The sequence below is a fragment of the Triticum aestivum genome, chromosome 2B, assembly GCF_018294505.1.
Source record: "Triticum aestivum cultivar Chinese Spring chromosome 2B, IWGSC CS RefSeq v2.1, whole genome shotgun sequence".
In the NCBI taxonomy this organism is placed as follows: domain Eukaryota; kingdom Viridiplantae; phylum Streptophyta; class Magnoliopsida; order Poales; family Poaceae; genus Triticum; species Triticum aestivum.
Genome location: NC_057798.1, coordinates 779,066,793 through 779,082,515, shown reverse-complemented (window position 1 = coordinate 779,082,515; position 15,723 = coordinate 779,066,793). Strand labels below are relative to the sequence as shown.

The following is a 15,723-nucleotide window of genomic DNA, read 5'->3' as shown; positions in this document are numbered from 1 at the left end:
CCAGGCCGTGCACTCGCGTCAGAAACCTTTGCCTGCTCAACTGAAACGATAATCACAGCCTGCTTAATTTAAACTCCTAATGTCTCGGTTGGTAGGTCGCGTTCCGGGTTTTATTTTCGTCCGGTTTATTTTCGTCCTCAATCCCACCTCCCACTTCCCCGTACCAAAAAGAAAAACCAACCAAAACCACGTAAAAACGGAGCGATGCCTCCAGTCCTCGCACGCCTCGCGCCTCGCACTCGCATGCCTCAATGAAAAAAGACCAGCGAAAAAAGACCTACGAAAGAGAAAACAACGACAAAAAATCAGGCGACTCGCACGCACGAGCGAGGCCTATCCCGTCGCCACCGCCCGACGCCGCCAGCCCCGTCCTCCTCCCTGGCTCCCGGCGCCGCCCGCCCCCCATCTCCTCCTGCGATCCTGGCGTCGCCCCGCCCCACCTTCTCCCTCACTTCCGGCGCTACCTATCGATCCCCTCGACGACACAGAGCCGCCGTCCTCTCGTGCGATCTCGCAGCCGCATCCGCCAACGCCGATTCGGGCAGACGCGGCCGTCGTGGATCACGAGGATCCTGATGATGGGGGCGTGGAGATGGCCATGGATCTGTTACGGCGACGACGGCGCCGGATCCGCACCCGCAACATCCGGATGGAGGCCGGCGACGAACCCTAGCCTAGCCGTCAGCATCGGGATCCAACCCCTTCTCTCGGTGTTGGGGCAAGGCGTATGGGGGTGCTTGTTGCGGCGGTGGACCTCGACCCGGCGACATCTGCAGCATCTCCCTCCCGTCGGGCTGCAGGACCTGTACGCCCAAGGTACGCCTCCTCCTCCTTCCTTTCCCCTCCCTACCAAAACTGCAGCTTGCTGATGTGTCGATTAGTGGTAGTGATGGATCTAGGATGAGGATAAACTGGCGAATAATCCATCTTGAACTGGCCTGCATGTTTGGTTGAGCATATATACGCAGTGTGATTAAATCTCACTAGCAGTCTACACAACACTTGATGGGAGTTTGAAAATAACAGCAACAACAGCTATCTAATCCTCCCGCCTAGGCTGCATGTGAGGAACGAATCAAGCCCTTGTGTCTGTCTCTCTCAATGTGTAAAGCAAGAGCAATCTCTCCCGCCTAGCCTAGGATACATCACCCGTCATGGATCAGCATCCCCAGGACGCCGCCGCCGCCGCCGTGGATCCACTGCCACGCACAGCTCGGGCCCAAGCTATGTGCGCCCTTTGTCTGGATGTCGATCAGGGGCGACGTGAGGAGGGACAAGATAGAGAAAGGGGGTCAGGTTAGCGCCGCAGTAGAGGTGAGTGAAGGGGCCGGGGTTGCGTCGCCGCCGAGATGCGCAAGGGAATCAGAGCTGTGCAAAGCGGATTCATCAGAGCACTTCGCTCCCGCTGCCTTTGGCCTGATGCTTAGATGGATTGATGCGTAAGTTTGAATCCTTTCATTTTTAACTTCTCTAATGGGTGGCTGATGGCTTAATGCTTTGATGGATCGATGCATGCTAGAACTGGCTGATATGTGCGTGTGTGTGCACATTTTTTCTTTTCATTTTTGCAGAGATTGGTTCAGCTTCTCTGTTTATGGATTTCTTCTTTCTTCTGTCTGTGTTTGTCACCCTGTTGCTGAATGATCTGGTGATTTTTTTTTCTTTGTGTGCAGAGATGTGATGTATGCACCTCATGGTACACATAGGGTTTTGATTTGCTTTCCTTGACTGCAGAAGATGTTATTATGATGAGCCAGGTCATGGTACACAGGCTAACTAAACAAGCTTCTGTTGTTTTATTGTTGGTCGTTCCCGTCCACTGCTGCCAACAGTCAATTTTCTGCAGGGTTTTTATTTCTTTCTCTTCCATCGAAAGCTCCTTTTTGCCACTGATTAATTAGTTGATGCATGTGGAGATTTTCGATACTAGGGGCGTGTTTGGATCCCTGCGTTGCATGTGGCTCGCATCCACCATGCAAAATTTGGGTCGTTTGGTAAACTGCATGGGCCCTTCAGTCTGGCCCGGTGGGTGCAAAAAGGGGCCTCTCAGCCAGGCTGAGGGATACGCAGGATTCGAGCGTATCTCGGATGCAGGCTCGCTCGCTCGCTCGTTTTCTCTCGTCTCCCTTCCGTCTCTTCCCAAGCGCCGCCGCCACTCCTCCCCGCCTCCCCATGACCCCATCGACCGGCCCTCCCGCAACTCGAGCCCACCCCGCCGCCGGCCGCTGGCCTCCACGCGCCTCCACGACGGCGAGCGCCTCCACACGACCCCTTGGGCTCTCCTCTGATCCACGCCACGCCCAACTCCCTTCTACGCTCAGTCGCCGGCCATGGACGCAAGCAATACAGCTTCCTCGAAGTCCAACCGCCGAGGAAGAACGCCGCCAACATCAGGACCGAAGAACGATGCATCTCAGCAAGGGTCATCGCCGTCCTCAACCAAGCGCTGCCGCCGCACGCCAGATCCTGCCTCCCGTGCCGCCGAGAGCGAGGATCCCACTGTCCGGAGCTGTCGAGACCTGGATCCCGTCGCCCGCGATGATGCGTGCTCCTCTTCCGCATCAATTTCAGCGACACTCGGACAAAATTGCAGCTCGTGCAGCCATATGATGCAAGTTCACCAAACAGCCATCTCGATGGAACTTTGCATCGCCTCAACCTGGCCGTCCTCACCCTGGATCCTCCATGCAATGCAGCAGAAAGCCACCCAGGCAACCAAACACGCCCTAGGAGAACCAAGTTTAAACATGTGCAATTCCATCTATCTAGCATCAATGTCGGGTGAGGTTAGACTACAAGAAAGACTAGATATTAAGCTTGTTCATTCTATCTACACCTTTTGAATCTGAAGTCACTACTGTTGTAAATAATGCTACTTGAGTACCTGGTTGATTGGTTTTGTTTATTGTGGCATTGAGTAGCCTACTACATTAGTGGTGTCAGCTATATTTTGTAAGTTTGTTATCGATTCAATTTAGTTATTTGTGTGTGTGATTGAAAAATAATGGTTTACATATGAATTGCTACAGTTTTATATAATACTCTTTGATCTGTGCTGCTAGGTCTGCTACTGCGTGCATGACAACATGAGGTGTCGCAATCGGTGCGGTATGCTGGTGATAGATGTTCTCGATTGTGATGCCCAAGCCTGTCTGCCGCAATTGTGTGTTCGTTACTGCTGAGGTTAGAAAAGGCATACATCAATTTTTCTCCTGCAATTGTACGGTCGTTTCTGCTTTAGTTTAGAAAAGCATAAAACTGAGTTATTTTTGCCTTTGGCAGACAGTCATCCTACTTCGTAGTAATCTTGTGCCTTTCGTATTTGCATACTAATCACGAGCCTTTCCTTCATAATGCTAAATTTTGAATTGCTTTGGCTCTATAATTTGTTTGAACTGATCATTTAAGAATTTCAGATAAGCGCATCCAGATCTTTTGACCCTTCCACGAAAAGGTGTAACATGGTAAATTTGTCGCAACAAGCAGCATGGCATTCTTGATAGCTTTTCTTCCTATTATGACTTGCATCTTTCTACCCTGCCCCAAATTAAATTTGATTGGGACTGTTTGATTGAATGTCAAATAAAGATCAACTTTATCTCTGATTGATTCATGGAAATGGAAGCTGAATAATATTCTGATTATTACTTGCATGCTATATTCACTGTTTTTGGTTTAACAACTTGCAAGTGTTTCTTTTAATCCGCAGAAAAAGGACTCACGGGTGGACATCTGCTATAAATTACCTAGGCCTGGTCATCTGCGTGAGTTGCATCTGTCATTTTTCTTCCCAGGTAGAACATTAGTTTTGATTAAAAACAAGATAGAACATTAGTGTTCTCCACAGTTTGATGGGAACACTTTGACTTTCTGTAACCCCTAGATTTGGTATTTCCTGATGATTGCTTGCGGTTCTTCTTACTTTCTGGTATAAATAGAGAAAAATGAGGATATTGTAATTATTTTAGAATGTTCAAGATTTAGGTGTCCATACTGTGCTAACTATGGTCTGAATTGTTTTGGGGAATCATGATGTCATGTCGTGATTACACAATTCCAAGCTGTGGTTCAGAAGCACACTTCGCTAAAAATACATGCAATCGTTTTTTTTGGGTTTTCTTCTCACAATATATATACGTAAATCATGTAATTTGCAACCTTGGTAAGTGCACCTCGAGCTGGCTGAAACATGCCTGTTCCAGTCATGAACGGACATGAAGGCACCGGTGGGATTTACTATTGCGTCTCGACCTACTCGGAGCAGGTACGATGAATCCCTTGCACTCTCACTTCTCAACTTGATTTGGTGTGCCTTTTGTGTTGATTTTGGTGTGATTTACTTTTTTACTTGTAGGAGAGGCCAGGCTGTGGCAGCCGCGGTCGTGGCGTCATGCACGTGGCATCGACGCAGGTGAGAATACATCTATGGTAGTCTCGTGGGCCGAGCGTCAAGGTGATGGTAGCCGACCCTCCACGCCCCCTCTAGGGATGGGAAGTGGCGGGCAGAGTACCTCCCCCGCGCATGTCAGGTTGCTGATCCACCCCTAATTCCATTATACACTGCTACATCTTATCTGTCATCTACTCACAACATTGCAAGATGTGGCATGTCCTAAGATGATGAGATTACAAAGATTGAGGTGACAGAATCTAGCTGTGTCATGGGCAAGCCGGTTGGCACCATTGTGACATGACATCAGTCGTGTGCGTTAAAATCACGAACGACGGCGCTTGCTTTCATAACCTAATATACTTCTCCCACATGGAAATTATATAAGTATGGTTGTTTATAACTGTATGCACTGGACATGTGTTCTCTCTCAGTAATGTGCATGTTTGCTCCATTACTCATTTACCCATTCTGGTAATTTTTTCTCTGAGTTTTTAGTCCACAAACCAATGTTTAGTCTCTGGAAGAAAGTCAAGGTATTATGACGTGTGTGTGTGTGTCTATATATAAACAAAGAGATATATATGTCTCATATCCTATAGATTTTGGTCTGCCTTTTTCTTTGCTTACGGAGATGCACCTGATTAGTTTGTTTCACCTGTTTGATAAATAGTATTTTTCACAATATAATTTTATTTCATGGTGTCTACTCAACGAATTGCTTGTGAGTGTGTGTTTTCACAAATGGTGCAGAATAAACTCCCAACTAAATCGTTGGATATGTATATAATTTGCAGAGTTGCAAACACTTTCAATTTCAACTGTGTGGTGATCAGGACATTCTGTGTTGCTTGGACAACCGAGCTAAGACGGCGATGCCACCACCTACTTGTATCTGTACAGGACCTCCGATGATTATTTCTGTGAGTGCCTAAATATATATCCTCTGCTCTTCAAATGGTAGTGTTTGAGGTTTTCATTTCTCCCCCTTCCAGTTCTGCCGAGCACCTTCAATTCCCCTTTCCCCAGCTCGAAGGAATTGGCGCCTCCGTTAGTGACCCCGAGTAGTGATGCAATGATGTATTGTTTGATCTTCTCCAAAGATTTTCAAATAGTTATACTTTGATTCAGAGCTCGTTGTGTTTTACTGTATATGCAGTTTGTTCTTATGAATTTCTCCGAGTAAGTAGATCCTTTAGGGTTACTAACTTACTGTGAACAAATGTTTTGTCTTGTTCGTGTAGTTTCCAAAAATGAAGAAGCTTGTCGTTCAACCGATGACAAAACACCTAGAGTACGTGCAAAAATTACTACTTCCTCATTTACAGCAAACTCATTGATACGACAAAGGCAAAATTTTGGGTGGCAAGGTATATGATTAGATCATGTGTAATCTTCTACATGCATTTTTCTATTCTTCCATTGTGTTCTTTAGACATGCCTCTTTTTGTTATTTTACATCAGTTAACTGAAGTTCATATTATTCCTTTATCTGATTGTAGCTTCAAAGTTTGATTACAGCAGAGTCATTGATACAACATACACAGTTTGTGAATTTACCTACTACTACGAGTTACGTCATATAGCAATGTTTTCTTGCCTAGAAAAATATTACATGAAAGGCCTAATGTCTTGTGAATGTGTATAGTAGCTACAAGTAGGTGGTCAAACTGTACACCTTTAAAGCATGAATAAGGTGCTAGCTTATGTGCTGCAGTTGCTTTGCATTGTTCAGATGCAATGTGTTTTCGCTCAGCGGGAGCACTTCTTCTGATTATTTATAATTTTTAGTTTGCTTCTTATAATTTTAAGACAATTTTTGCGACTTGGAATGTATAGCATCCCCCTTTTCTCACTGGAAATGACATGTAAGAACAAACCAGTTCCAGTTCTGGCATAGTTCTGATGGTTGAAGTGTATGTCTATATGATTTAGTATATGCATGGGAGTACCCGCTAAACGATGAAGCATATTGTGTCGTGTTAGCTCCATCTAGCTTTATTATCTTGAATTCTGTATCTAGATTTTGTATGTTGTATTCCCTTTCACCGCGTCTACATAATTGATGAAGCTTTTTTCTGATTGCAAAGTATGTGCAAGTCAGTAGTGAACACTCTATATCGTTGTTCCAGAAAAGCAAGATTCAGCAATTTCCGCAACATTTCATGTCCGTTCCATGTAGTAGTTTTTGCGGAATTATATTGATGATTTCCTTTTACCTTCATATTTGCTTAGTTTTCTTAGCAAACACAAAAAGCTTTGCGTCTTGAAGCATTGATAGAAGCGAACATAATTCATGATACAAGCCTAATACTCTGAAAATATTTTTACGGTTCACTATTCCTATGAGGGGAGTGAGTGGAGACAGCCATGAGTGGCTCAACATGTCGAGCAGCGGCCGCCTATGAGGGGAGTGAGTGGAGACGCGCAAATATGTGTGGTGGAGGGGCAACGGAAGCTTGAACGGAAGATTCGTCGCCAACATCGAAGAAATCTATGGCCTGATCGACCCTAAAGCTCCTGCATGGACACGAAGGTGTGTCATTATTAAGAAGTCCAGTCTTTGGAAACTCAGCATGCTAGGAAATTCTCTCTCGACAATTTTGTATGTACTTGGGAGCATTGCTAATTTCTGTCAACACGAATGATATCTGGATTATTTATATAGCTACCATGCGCTGAACAAATTGTTGGATTAATGTAACACTCCTGAATAGATTGGTGTGTGGGCCATGTCATTTCGTTTGGTTTACACTACCATAATCATTTTGTCAGTGTCTGATCTATTAATACTTATTTGAGAGAAAATGCTTCCAAAATGTTATCTTGACAGCAACATTGTAGCTATTTTTCTCCGGCATGTATGATAAGCATAGGTGTCAATTTTGGATACATGATAGATTGTTAGCTGTTTTGATTCCATATTTTAATGACTATTGAGAATTATGATGGGCTTGTATTAGAGGACTAGATTGTTGCAAATGGTTATGGTGTGAATCTGATTCATACTAAAGGGACTCTTGTGGTTGCAGGTGACCGGGGGCAGATTGCCGACATTTGCCACACTATGGGCAATCTATGTTATGATCTGCTCTCCGCAATCGAAGCCAGGAATGAGCGGCAAGATGTCTTCGGGAATGGCTGATGAGGAAGAATTGACTGCGGGGGAATGGTGGATCTAGGTGGAGTTCGCTTTAGCCAGTGAGGGACGAGCTTTAGTTGTGTAGGGGAAGGGAAGCCACATGCATGAGTCAGACATAATAAATCGACTCGAAAATGACTCTGTTAGTCCAGAATCTCGTCTTGGACGACCCATATGGTGGTCTGACATTCGATCCGGTGTGAAAGTGCCTCACATAGTCATGTTTCATGGACTTCAGATGTGGGCCATATTCACTGTTCAAAAGAAGCATACATAGATTATTAGTGGCCTATGCGTGTTGGGCTGTAAATCCCGGGGCAACTTGATGGGAGGGATAACGAGCACACATGTGCTCCAACACATAATAGAGTGCATATAACATGGCTTTCTCACGACTTTATGCCACTAATAAGAAGTCCTTTCATTTTAGATCATGAGTTGATGAAATTTATTCCTCAATATATATGATAATTTAGGATGTAACCAAATCTCTCATTTTTGACTTTAAACAAATCGTACTACATTCTTAGATAAATGTGCTTTGAATAAACTATTTTTTATCATAGGCATATTTAAACAGTTGATCAAGTCTTCGGTCAGCATCACATGTTCATTCGATGGAATGTGACTATGTCACAATCTTGGTGCAAAAGTTTGCCTTGAAAACTAATTGTATAGACAGATGTCACCCTGAATTCTTATCTCTCACACGGCGTTTGGTATCCTTTTATGGGGCACATAAGTTATCTATTACTCCATCCGTTTCCAAATATTTGTCTTTCTTGACATTTCAAATGAACTATGACATACGGATGTATGTAGACATATTTCAGAGTGTAGATTGACAACATGAGGTGTCGCAATCGGTGCGGTATGCTGGTGATAGATGTTCTCGATTGTGATGCCCAAGCCTGTTTGCCGCAATTGTCTGTTCGTTACTGCTGAGGTTAGAAAAAGCATACATCAATTTTTCTCCTGCAATTGTACGGTCGTTTCTGCTTTAGTTTAGAAAAGCATAAAACTGAGTTATTTTTGCCTTTGGCAGACAGTCATCCTACTTCGTAGTAATCTTGTGCCTTTCGTATTTGCATACTAATCACGAGCCTTTCCTTCATAATGCTAAATTTTGAATTGCTTTGGCTCTATAATTTGTTTGAACTGATCATTTAAGAATTTCAGATAAGCGCATCCAGATCTTTTGACCCTTCCACGAAAAGGTGTAACATGGTAAATTTGTCGCAACAAGCAGCATGGCATTCTTGATAGCTTTTCTCCCTATTATGACTTGCATCTTTCTACCCTGCCCCAAATTAAATTTGATTGGGACTGTTTGATTGAATGTCAAATAAAGATCAACTTTATCTCTGATTGATTCATGGAAATGGAAGCTGAATAATATTCTGATTATTACTTGCATGCTATATTCACTGTTTTTGGTTTAACAACTTGCAAGTGTTTCTTTTAATCCGCAGAAAAAGGACTCACGGGTGGACATCTGCTATAAATTACCTAGGCCTGGTCATCTGCGTGAGTTGCATCTGTCATTTTTCTTCCCGGGTAGAACATTAGTTTTGATTAAAAACAAGATAGAACATTAGTGTTCTCCACAGTTTGATGGGAACACTTTGACTTTCTGTAACCCCTAGATTTGGTATTTCCTGATGATTGCTTGCGGTTCTTCTTAATTTCTGGTATAAATAGAGAAAAATGAGGATATTGTAATTATTTTAGAATGTTCAAGATTTAGGTGTCCATACTGTGCTAACTATGGTCTGAATTGTTTTGGGGAATCATGATGTCATGTCGTGATTACACAATTCCAAGCTGTGGTTCAGAAGCACACTTCGCTAAAAATACATGCAATCGTTTTTTTGGGTTTTCTTCTCACAATATATATACGTAAATCATGTAATTTGCAACCTTGGTAAGTGCACCTCGAGCTGGCTGAAACATGCCTGTTCCAATCATGAACGGACATGAAGGCAGCCGGTGGGATTTACTATTGCGTCTCGACCTACTCGGAGCAGGTACGATGAATCCCTTGCACTCTCACTTCTCAACTTGATTTGGTGTGCCTTTTGTGTTGATTTTGGTGTGATTTACTTTTTTACTTGTAGGAGAGGCCAGGCTGTGGCAGCCGCGGTCGTGGCGTCATGCACGTGGCATCGACGCAGGTGAGAATACATCTATGGTAGTCTCGTGGGCCGAGCGTCAAGGTGATGGTAGCCGACCCTGCACGCCCCCTCTAGGGATGGGAAGTGGCGGGCAGAGTACCTCCCCCGCGCATGTCAGGTTGCTGATCCACCCCTAATTCCATTATACACTGCTACATCTTATCTGTCATCTACTCACAACATTGCAAAATGTGGCATGTCCTAAGATGATGAGATTACAAAGATTGAGGTGACAGAATCTAGCTGTGTCATGGGCAAGCCGGTTGGCACCATAGTGACATGACATCAGTCGTGTGCGTTAAAATCACGAACGACGGCGCTTGCTTTCATAACCTAATATACTTCTCCCACATGGAAATTATATAAGTATGGTTGTTTATAACTGTATGCACTGGACATGTGTTCTCTCTCAGTAATGTGCATGTTTGCTCCATTACTCATTTACCCATTCTGGTAATTTTTTCTCTGAGTTTTTAGTCCACAAACCAATGTTTAGTCTCTGGAAGAAAGTCAAGGTATTATGACGTGTGTGTGTGTGTGTGTCTATATATAAACAAAGAGATATATATGTCTCATATCCTATAGATTTTGGTCTGCCTTTTTCTTTGCTTACGGAGATGCACCTGATTAGTTTGTTTCACCTGTTTGATAAATAGTATTTTTCACAATATAATTTTATTTCACGGTGTCTACTCAACGAATTGCTTGTGAGTGTGTGTTTTCACAAATGGTGCAGAATAAACTCCCAACTGAATCGTTGGATATGTATATAATTTGCAGAGTTGCAAACACTTTCAATTTCAACTGTGTGGTGATCAGGACATTCTGTGTTGCTTGGACAACCGAGCTAAGACGGCGATGCCACCACCTACTTGTATCTGTACAGGACCTCCGGTGATTATTTCTGTGAGTGCCTAAATATATATCCTCTGCTCTTCAAATGGTAGTGTTTGAGGTTTTCATTTCTCCCCCTTCCAGTTCTGCCGAGCACCTTCAATTCCCCTTTCCCCAGCTCGAAGGAATTGGCGCCTCCGTTAGTGACCCCGAGTAGTGATGCAATGATGTATTGTTTGATCTTCTCCAAAGATTTTCAAATAGTTATACTTTGATTCAGAGCTCGTTGTGTTTTACTGTATATGCAGTTTGTTCTTATGAATTTGTCCGAGTAAGTAGATCCTTTAGGGTTACTAACTTACTGTGAACAAATGTTTTGTCTTGTTCGTGTAGTTTCCAAAAATGAAGAAGCTTGTCGTTCAACCGATGACAAAACACCTAGAGTACGTGCAAAAATTACTACTTCCTCATTTATAGCAAACTCATTGATACGACAAAGGCAAAATTTTGGGTGGCAAGGTATATGATTAGATCATGTGTAATCTTCTACATGCATTTTTCTATTCTTCCATTGTGTTCTTTAGACATGCCTCTTTTTGTTATTTTACATCAGTTAACTGAAGTTCATATTATTCCTTTATCTGATTGTAGCTTCAAAGTTTGATTACAACAGAGTCATTGATACAACATACACAGTTTGTGAATTTACCTACTACTACGAGTTACGTCATATAGCAATGTTTTCTTGCCTAGAAAAATATTACATGAAAGGCCTAATGTCTTGTGAATGTGTATAGTAGCTACAAGTAGGTGGTCAAACTGTACACCTTTAAAGCATGAATAAGGTGCTAGCTTATGTGCTGCAATTGCTTTGCATTGTTCAGATGCAATGTGTTTTCGCTCAGCGGGAGCACTTCTTCTGATTATTTATAATTTTTAGTTTGCTTCTTATAATTTTAAGACAATTTTTGTGACTTGGAATGTATAGCATCCCCCTTTTCTCACTGGAAATGACATGTAAGAACAAACCAGTTCCAGTTCTGGCATAGTTCTGATGGTTGAAGTGTATGTCTATATGATTTAGTATATGCATGGGAGTACCCGCTAAACGATGAAGCATATTGTGTCGTGTTAGCTCCATCTAGCTTTATTATCTTGAATTCTGTATCTAGATTTTGTATGTTGTATTCCCTTTCACCGCGTCTACATACTTGATGAAGCTTTTTTCTGATTGCAAAGTATGTGCAAGTCAGTAGTGAACACTCTATATCGTTGTTCCAGAAAAGCAAGATTCAGCAATTTCCGCAACATTTCATGTCCGTTCCATGTAGTAGTTTTTGCGGAATTATATTGATGATTTCCTTTTACCTTCATATTTGCTTAGTTTTCTTAGCAAACACAAAAAGCTTTGCGTCTTGAAGCATTGATAGAAGCGAACATAATTCATGATACAAGCCTAATACTCTGAAAATATTTTTACGGTTCACTATTCCTATGAGGGGAGTGAGTGGAGACAGCCATGAGTGGCTCAACATGTCGAGCAGCGGCCGCCTATGAGGGGAGTGAGTGGAGACACGCAAATATGTGTGGTGGAGGGGCAACGGAAGCTTGAACGGAAGATTCGTCGCCAACATCGAAGAAATCTATGGCCTGATCGACCCTAAAGCTCCTGCATGGACACGAAGGTGTGTCATTATTAAGAAGTCCAGTCTTTGGAAACTCAGCATGCTAGGAAATTCTCTCTCGACAATTTTGTATGTACTTGGGAGCATTGCTAATTTCTGTCAACACGAATGATATCTGGATTATTTATATAGCTACCATGCGCTGAACAAATTGTTGGATTAATGTAACACTCCTGAATAGATTGGTGTGTGGGCCATGTCATTTCGTTTGGTTTACACTACCATAATCATTTTGTCAGTGTCTGATCTATTAATACTTATTTGAGAGAAAATGCTTCCAAAATGTTATCTTGACAGCAACATTGTAGCTATTTTTCTCCGGCATGTATGATAAGCATAGGTGTCAATTTTGGATACATGATAGATTGTTAGCTGTTTTGATTCCATATTTTAATGACTATTGAGAATTATGATGGGCTTGTATTAGAGGACTAGATTGTTGCAAATGGTTATGGTGTGAATCTGATTCATACTAAAGGGACTCTTGTGGTTGCAGGTGACCGGGGGCAGATTGCCGACATTTGCCACACTATGGGCAATCTATGTTATGATCTGCTCTCCGCAATCGAAGCCAGGAATGAGCGGCAAGATGTCTTCGGGAATGGCTGATGAGGAAGAATTGACTGCGGGGGAATGGTGGATCTAGGTGGAGTTCGCTTTAGCCAGTGAGGGACGAGCTTTAGTTGTGTAGGGGAAGGGAAGCCACATGCATGAGTCAGACATAATAAATCGACTCGAAAATGACTCTGTTAGTCCAGAATCTCGTCTTGGACGACCCATATGGTGGTCTGACATTCGATCCGGTGTGAAAGTGCCTCACATAGTCATGTTTCATGGACTTCAGATGTGGGCCATATTCACTGTTCAAAAGAAGCATACATAGATTATTAGTGGCCTATGCGTGTTGGGCTGTAAATCCCGGGGCAACTTGATGGGAGGGATAACGAGCACACATGTGCTCCAACACATAATAGAGTGCATATAACATGGCTTTCTCACGACTTTATGCCACTAATAAGAAGTCCTTTCATTTTAGATCATGAGTTGATGAAATTTATTCCTCAATATATATGATAATTTAGGATGTAACCAAATCTCTCAATTTTGACTTTAAACAAATCGTACTACATTCTTAGATAAATGTGCTTTGAATAAACTATTTTTTATCATAGGCATATTTAAACAGTTGATCAAGTCTTCGGTCAGCATCACATGTTCATTCGATGGAATGTGACTATGTCACAATCTTGGTGCAAAAGTTTGCCTTGAAAACTAATTGTATAGACAGATGTCACCCTGAATTCTTATCTCTCACACGGCGTTTGGTATCCTTTTATGGGGCACATAAGTTATCTATTACTCCATCCGTTTTCAAATATTTGTCTTTCTTGACATTTCAAATGAACTATGACATACGGATGTATGTAGACATATTTCAGAGTGTAGATTGACTCGTTTTGTTTCATATATAGGCACTTGTTGAAATCTCTAAAAGGACAAATATTTGGGAACGGAGGGAGTACAATCTATAAGATGGCCAACTGGAGAAGTCATGGGACGTGGGTGAATAAAACACGAAGAAGAAAGGATCGTGGGAGAGGGAGGAGGAGAGAAAGATGAGGAGATTCATTTATCTACCACATCACTAGCATGAAATATCTTCACATGTAAATAGTTCCCTATACATTTTTGTTAGCGTATTTCTCGGTGTACATATACTTTGTTAGCCCGTGGCAACGCACGGGCATTGTACTAGTTAATTTAATTTATGACTTAGCCGTGTCAGGTAGTGCTAATTTTCTGCTGCTAGTAGTACATCACTCTGAGCTGTTGATGTTATTCTGAACTGATCAGATAATTACTTTTCGAGTGCGACTTGATCGCTAGTAGTAGGATTTTTATTCTCTCGGATGGAAACAGGATCATCCGCTCCACGCCATTGACTAGCTAGCTAGAATATCTCATTAAATATCTACGGGGAATCTCCATACACATCGGTATCGTGGTGTCACACCCGGCAGAATACAAGTTTCTTATTTTCTTCTAGTCTAGAATATCTCATTAAAAATCTATACGGGGAATCTTCATACCTGTAGAAGTTTCTTTTTTCTCTCGCTGCTTGAGAATATTTTCATGAAAATATACGGTCTTTTTTTCCTGTTGCTGGGAATATATTTCACACAGTAAGGGTCACATACGTACGTCGTCTGCTAATTCCAAACGTCCATGTTACCTCAACCTCTTGCGTCAACCGCGTATCCGGGTGGATCCGATCGATCTCGAAGAAGAAACTTCTCACCGGTCCCATTGAAAAGCTCAGGCCCAACAACCGTGTGTGTGGGCGTGCGTCTAGATGTAACCTGCATTGACCCTTTCCTTTTCCCCTCTTGTGCACGGCGCGGTCAGTCAGTCGGTCAGGTGCGCTGCGTCTAGTCAAATGTTAAAGAAAAGCAATCAGTGAGTGAGATCCCATGTTTTGTGCAAATCTTGCTCACATGGGAATGAGAGGGAAGGGAGCCTACTGTAATGTGCGCGCAGCTTTTCCAGTGATACCTTGCCTGATCCATTTTGTCAGAGTATTACTATTACTGTAGAGTATCGTGGACGCTAGTACAGGCCATGCCTGGTCCTTCTGGCTCTCTGCTCGCCTGCGACCGGAATGCTACTGTAGGAAGATCTGTGTGGACACGGGCCATGATCTTCGGGGAATGCAGGCTGCTGGGATCCGTTGTTGACAGCGGCATGTCGGGAATTGGCGTGTGGACAAACGCGTCCAGCTGCCTTGTCGCCTGCAGAAACAAAGAAACGGGAGCGCCTGCCGGGTTTGTTTTGAATCATGCTACACGGACGACAACAGACGGACGATTCATGCACGACGATGTAAATCCAGCCGCACATGTAGTCGACTTAAAGGGCAACAGCCGCTCGATTTCATGGTCGTGCGAAAATCGGTTGCACATGTCGTCTGTGGAGCAGTTCCGGTTTGTTTTTCACACTAAGCAGAGCTAGAGCAGGCTGTGACTTTGTCTGGTCGAGTGCCGGCCGAACATTGTCTGGTTGTCCGAGCGCGACCCGTAAATCTATTTTGCTTTTAACTGTTGTGCTTTGCTCATAAGCAGGTTCTTGCGTGGGCAGAGGCGCTAGTGTCGTGTGTATAGTACCCAACTAAGGGGGTGTTTGGTTCAGAGACTTTTTAGTTCCAGGGACTAAAAAAAATTCCTAAAAAGTCCATAAAAACCAAACGGGAGGGACTTTTTCTACAGGGACTAGGAAAAGACTCTACTGGAGAGTCTTTTTGGATTAGTCCCTGGGACTAGAAAAAGTCCAAAGACTTCTTAATCAAACACCCCCTAAGCTGTGCCAAGCAGCTAGCCATTTCCACGCCATGGCTGCCTACCGTTTAGCAAGACTCGAAGGTCCTTGCCCTGTACAGTGCCGTAAAGTAAAAGCAGGTGCGACTTGGCTCCTCGAGGATTTGCTTTCTCCCAAAGGCATTGC

The 15,723-nt window shown here is 43.1% G+C and overlaps 1 protein-coding gene and 3 long non-coding RNA genes across 5 annotated transcripts; all 4 read left to right on the top strand.

Moving 5' to 3' along the window:
- The first annotated feature begins 251 nt into the window (after positions 1 to 251).
- LOC123039634 (uncharacterized) lies at positions 252 to 3,183 on the top strand. Its single transcript, XM_044462710.1, has 2 exons — positions 252 to 816; positions 3,063 to 3,183. Exons 1-2 carry the CDS (start codon positions 252 to 254, stop codon positions 3,080 to 3,082), a joined length of 585 nt encoding a protein of 194 aa, XP_044318645.1. The 3' UTR covers positions 3,083 to 3,183.
- A 15-nt stretch (positions 3,184 to 3,198) lies between these two features.
- LOC123047345 (uncharacterized) lies at positions 3,199 to 3,989 on the top strand. The gene is made up of 2 exons (XR_006422949.1): positions 3,199 to 3,464; positions 3,710 to 3,989. It is a non-coding gene; the product is annotated as an uncharacterized lncRNA (long non-coding RNA).
- A 245-nt stretch (positions 3,990 to 4,234) lies between these two features.
- LOC123047343 (uncharacterized) lies at positions 4,235 to 8,221 on the top strand. 2 transcript variants are annotated; one of them, XR_006422948.1, is made up of 4 exons: positions 4,344 to 4,529; positions 5,188 to 5,470; positions 5,635 to 6,926; positions 7,423 to 8,221. It is a non-coding gene; the product is annotated as an uncharacterized lncRNA (long non-coding RNA). The 2 variants fall into 2 exon arrangements; XR_006422947.1 differs by lacking the exons at positions 5,635 to 6,926; positions 7,423 to 8,221 and having other exon boundaries at positions 4,235 to 4,529; positions 5,188 to 5,519.
- Positions 8,222 to 9,767: 1,546 nt separating this feature from the next.
- Positions 9,768 to 11,019, top strand: LOC123042688 (uncharacterized). The gene is made up of 3 exons (XR_006418867.1): positions 9,768 to 9,824; positions 10,487 to 10,612; positions 10,934 to 11,019. It is a non-coding gene; the product is annotated as an uncharacterized lncRNA (long non-coding RNA).
- The last annotated feature ends 4,704 nt before the right edge of the window (positions 11,020 to 15,723 follow it).

What these genes read in the sequence shown, in the direction of transcription:
- LOC123039634 (XM_044462710.1), top strand. Translation starts at nt 252, where the DNA reads ATGAAAAAAGACCAGCGAAAAAAGACCTACGAAAGAGAAAACAACGAC. An exon ending in GCAGGACCTGTACGCCCAAG is followed by an intron (nt 817 to 3,062) that starts GTACGCCTCCTC and finishes CTGTGCTGCTAG; the next exon opens with GTCTGCTACTGCGTGCATGA.